This window comes from Nesoenas mayeri (assembly GCF_963082525.1).
Source record: "Nesoenas mayeri genome assembly, chromosome: 20".
Classification (NCBI taxonomy): Eukaryota; Metazoa; Chordata; class Aves; order Columbiformes; family Columbidae; genus Nesoenas; species Nesoenas mayeri.
In genome coordinates, this window is record NC_137569.1 from 7,002,454 (window position 1) to 7,007,868 (window position 5,415).

Sequence of the window (5,415 nt, forward strand, 5' to 3'; positions counted from 1 at the left end):
ACTGGCACTGTTTACTGCTGCTTCCAGTTAAACCTGTGGGCCTCTACCTTGGAGGCAAAGTCCTCTTATCTGCAATTTAGACAACAAGCATCACATATCTTGATACAGCAATCAACATGTCTCATAGACATTTCCATAGTGAACAACAGTTTTATTGAAATATTGTTGCTAGCCTGCAATTGCTTTTGGCTTTTGAATGAAAAAGGAGGATCTGTCCATGGAGAATCATCTGGAGATGATTGTTTTTGCTTGCTACCAAAATATTATGGTGGAAAACCAGCCATCTAATAAATGCAAGACTTATACACCATTACCAGTATAGTCTGGAAGTAATTCACTTACTGTTGGAGTTTTCTCTCTGCTGCAGTCTAACAAAGAGTTTTCAATAAGTGAAACAAAATGGCCTTGCTGATTTGTGCATGTGTACTCTCCACAAACAATACATCAATAACACATAACTTTACCCATATCCCTAAGGCAGATGATAACATCAAATGTACCTGACTTAGATGCCTTTGAAAACATCACCATAAGTGGCTTGGCAGCTTAATTCCCACTTTCCAAAGTGACTTAAAACTCTAAATCATGTGGATAAATCCCAAAATTGCAGCCTTAGTCAGCTGTGCTCTCCCTACTCTTCAGTGGCTAATATAAACACACAAAGACCCTATCCTACACTTCATCTAAAAATTAATCCCAATTGCTTTCTGGGCAGCTGCACAAACAGCCAGATTTACCCAGTTTCAGTTACCTCTTATTCTTTTTCCCTCTTCTGTGCTGCTGTCTACAATAGGATCCTTTATACCACATTTCTCTTCATGTGCTAGTGGATATGGCAGCTAATAACATGTGCCAGCTAATAACAAAGGTTGTCCTAATTTCTTTTCTCAGGGTCACCCTTTTTGCCTTTCCTTTGGAAGTTAGTAGGTCTGAAATGTGGAAATCAAAATAGCAGCAGAAATTATTAACCATGAGTTGTCCCAGTTCATTGTGAATTTAGTCATGAATCACACGTGGGTCTTCACCAACACGAAATACACATCCAGTCTGCTAGACCAGAAATCCAGTGCTAAGTACAACTACCATTTTTTCATTGTCTTTGTCCCACCAGCCTGGAAACAAAGGGTTTTCCAAATTATAGAATACTGTGTGAATGGTGCGATGCTACCGAACCATCCTAAACTATCCCTACATAAGGTGTGAAACAGCAAATAAGTCGACAGTGTGACATAAAAGGCTCTACCCCTCCGTGAGAGCAGAGCAATTCTGGTTCACATTTATTAATAGTACTAGTAATAAACATTTACATTATGGTAGTGCCTAGAGGCCCTATTTGAACGCTCATCTAAAACCGCTATTGTACCTGGGCACTAAACAGCTCTGCAGCAGCACATCTGTCTGCCAGATGCTTTTTTTCTTAGAAGCCGCAATATTAAGAAGTCCCTTGCTTCCACTAACAAGCCTTAATAAGAAACTTAGAGAGCTTGTTTCATCATCCATCTAAGGAGAATCTGCAGTTAAAATCACAATGAAACTACAGGCAAGGACAGCACTTCTCAAGACAGTGAGGGACACCAGCGCAGTGCGTGAACACAGTGGGATTTTTAAGCACGTTTAGTTGGCCTGACTCTTGCTTTCCAGGCGGCAAAAAGGCCGAGGGGACGCCTCCCCCAAAACAGTGCGGGCAGGAGGATTCGCTGCCAGATCCGCCCGACGGACACAAAAGCCGGCGGTTCCTCAGGGCACGCTGGGTCGGGTTCAAAGCCGTACGGGCGCTGCAAACGCCGCTGCAAACGGCGGGCGGCTGGCACAGGGCTCGCGCCCGGCGCTGCGGCACCGCCGGCTCCCTCAGGAGAGGCCCGGGACAGACCCACCACCAGGATACCTGAGAGGCTGCGTCCACCTCCCGCGCCACAGGCGCTGCTGTGTGTGAGGAGAAGAACGGCAGCGGCCGCGGGCGGCTCGGCCAGGCGGAGGAGCGGGGATCGAGCGGGACCCGCCGCCTGGTCAGACGCCACCTCAGCCCGGGCGAGCGGCGGTGACGCCCCACGTGCGCACCGCCCCCACCGGCACGTGACGGCGGCAGAGCCAATCGCAGCGCGCCTTCTCCCGTTCCCTCGCCCTCCCCTACGGGCAGCGCGCTCCCGTTGCTGGGCAACGCGCGCGCGGGAGGAGGCGGACGCCCCGCCATGCTGAAGGCCAAGGTGCTGCTGGTGGGGCCCCGTGAGGTGAGCACGGCCCGGGCCCGCGGGGCCTCCCTCGGCCACCTCCCACCGTCTCCGAGGTCGTATTTACCTCCACCCCGGCGCCCTGACCGCCCTCCCTGCGGCCTGGCTCAGGCGGGCCTGCTGGCGGTACCGCCGGATGAAGTACGCGGCTGTGGAGACCGGCGGGGGTCCCTGGAGGCGGGAGGGAGAAGGAGGCAGGCCTGCATGCGCCTTAGCTGGAGGGACAGCAGGGTGCTTGCATGAACACTCTTCTCTTTATTGTGGCTTTGGCAAATTCTGACGAGTGTCTTTGATTCCTGTTCTATGCCAGTCTGGGAAATCGGTGTTGGCAAATTTTGTTTCGGAGAGCACAGAAGGCATCGGCAGCTACAGCCCTACGCAAGGAGTAAGGTGAGTGAAACCTGGCGGTGTGCGGACTGAACCAAACCCCCGACAACTGCCCCCCAGAAAGTCCCGCTCTGGCGGCGGTGGAATGGAGAGTGATACCACATTGTATATTCACTCATTTTTACAGGATCCTGGAGTATGAGAAGCCAAGCTTGAATGGTAACAGCAAAGGAACTGAGTGTCGATTTGAGCTGTGGGATTGCAGTGGTGATCAGAAGTAAGTCCGCATCGTCCTTACTCCACGCTACTTAATTCATAACAGTGCTGGTTACATAGAATATTCATACTTAAGGCCTAAAACCAATGATCTTTTTGAGATGAAGAATATTCACGCCTCTTTAGCCCATTATAGTTTTTTATAGCTTTCTGCTATAAAGCATCTAATACTTGGGATTCTCTGCCCTAATCCCAGCTGATGCTGAACTTTGTTTTGGATAAGGACTGAATATAAGAATAAAGTCCATAGCTCCTGGAACGAAGTTACAGGTACAGGAGACAGAAGCCCACTCTGTAATTGCCTTTGTCTCCTTTAAGTTATTATGTGAGTGGACTTCAAACAATGTATATATATATGACTGAAGCCTTAATTTCCAGGAGATACAATCAAGAACTGGACAGGTTTTAGGGAAAAAGTTCAAACAAGCATTTGACCAAATACTATGTTGGTCAGCAAATCATGGGACCAGCTAACTTAATAGCTAAGTCAAAATACTTGGAATGTGATAGATCACTGGCAAGATCACTGATGTTATAATAAAGAAAAAGTACTGAAATGTGTTCTCAAGGAGGCAAAAAGAAAACTTGAGGATGTTTGATTGGATGTTTCTGTTTTCCAGCTATCACTCTTACCATTTTCCATGCATCTGTTTTTCAAGGTTTGAAACATGCTGGCCAGCTCTGATGAAGGACACTCATGGTGTAATAATCATCTTCAATCCTGAGCTGCCCAGTCACCTGAAAGAAATTGAAATGTGGTACTCCTGCTTTGTGCAGCAGCAGCCACTGCTTGATAGTCAGTGTCTCCTGGTTGCACATCATAAGCCAGGCAGTGCGGGGGACACGGAAAATCTGTCCTTGGGTAAGAAGATGGAAAACTTGGTCTGTAACTCAGTTTTTTATTGAGCTATGTATCTTTACAATTTTTCATACCTTGTGGCTTGCCTTTTTCATTTAAATCTCCCAATTGAATACTAGAGTGCTTTGCAAAAACAGAAATAATTAATTTCAAAGGTCATCTAGAAGGCGAGCAATATTCCTATTTCACAAAAGGGAAAGTAAAGGCAAGAAAAGTTTGAGTAACTTCTAGGAATTAGAATTCCTAATGTCTGTAGCCATATGTCATCATGTAGTTTGTTCCTTATGTTGAATTTTATCTTTTGTTAACTGACACTTTTGCGGCCAATTAAGCCTGCATTATATTGTTCAAAAGAACAGAAGCCCTTTGAAATAAACACCTAATGAGCTTCCTCTCAAAATTAGTAATAGGTACCTTATATACTGCATAATTATTTGTGGTTGTTTATACAAATGAGAACACACACTCCCTCTGGGCAACCTGTTCCAGTGTTCAAACAAACACATATTTATTGTAAGTATTAATATGTTAATACATATTTAACAATATAATTCCATAATTTTGAAGTAACCAAAGAATATCATATCACTTCAGTAGTAAAATTACAATTCAGTGCTGAATTTTTTGACTCTGCCTAATTGAATGTGAGACCAAAATGAGTACTTTAAGCTTTAATAATAATGTTTGAAGAATTTCATCTAGCAACAAGTTGTACTTGTTTGTAATGCTAACAAGCTATGATGCATTTCTTCTTCACCTGTTTTATGTTATCTGGGGTATCAGACATTTGATACTACTGAATTCCATCTGACTTCAGCATGAGATGTCCCATGACCTTGATTGTGAATATCTATTTTATAAAAGGAATATACCTAATTATTTTTTATTTACCTTCAAAGCTTACCCACTGAACAAGCTAAAACTCATACATTCCAACTTGGAAGAAGATCCTGAAGATGTTCGGATGGAATTTATTAAATACTTCAAAAACATTATCACCTTAATAAATGAGAGCAGAGAGAGGGAAGAAATGTCAATTATCTCCTAATATTAAAAGAAATACTGAACAGGGAAGAAAAAGGATTATTTTTACTTGGTAAGCTATGCTAGCCTGTGAACAGATCCTCACAACGAGAATTTGCCAGCCTATAAACACTTCAGAGAAAATAATGCACAATTTAGGACTTCACCAGAAGAAAACAAGTGCTGACATCAGATGAACTGTGGTGCCAAAGAGATGTCTGCACATCCAGAATTGGGACAACTTGACTTTATCTGCACATTGGTTTCATTTGTATCAGAGGTACAGGAAGGTGCTGTTTAGTACGTTAGTGGGGACCAAAAGAGAAAGGTATTGGTCATCACTTCAGCATCCCGTTTTGTAGAGGTGCTAAGAGAAGAAAGCCTGACAGAACATAAGATTTGTGGAGTTCCGTTGAAGCGTCTGAGTCAAGTGCTCATACTAGCGGTGTGCCTGGAGAAGTGACACTTTTGGAAGTCAGTACAAACTGATTGGAATAGAGATCTGGGTAGTCATTGTAGTGTGGAATGCACATTTTAATATTCCAAGTTCTCCTTTCTGTCCAGCATCTGAAGAGAGCACATTTCGTAGCTATTGCCTTGGCAAGACAGAGTCAGTTGCAGTCTTTCTCAGGACTGCATTTTTCTTCTATTCCAACAAAAGAAACGTATTGCTGGGGACAATGTTTAGGTCTTTCTGGGAGG

The 5,415-nt window shown here is 44.2% G+C and overlaps 1 protein-coding gene across 1 annotated transcript; it reads left to right on the top strand.

Annotated features, from left to right (window-relative positions):
• Positions 1–2,189: 2,189 nt before the first annotated feature.
• Positions 2,190–4,738, top strand: IFT22 (intraflagellar transport 22; the record flags this gene model as incomplete). The annotated part of the gene is made up of 5 exons (XM_080357198.1): positions 2,190–2,228; positions 2,539–2,618; positions 2,743–2,832; positions 3,491–3,693; positions 4,590–4,738. The coding sequence occupies 5 exons, from the start codon at positions 2,190–2,192 to the stop codon at positions 4,736–4,738; spliced, it is 561 nt and encodes a 186-aa protein (XP_080213324.1).
• Between the last annotated feature and the right edge of the window lie 677 nt (positions 4,739–5,415).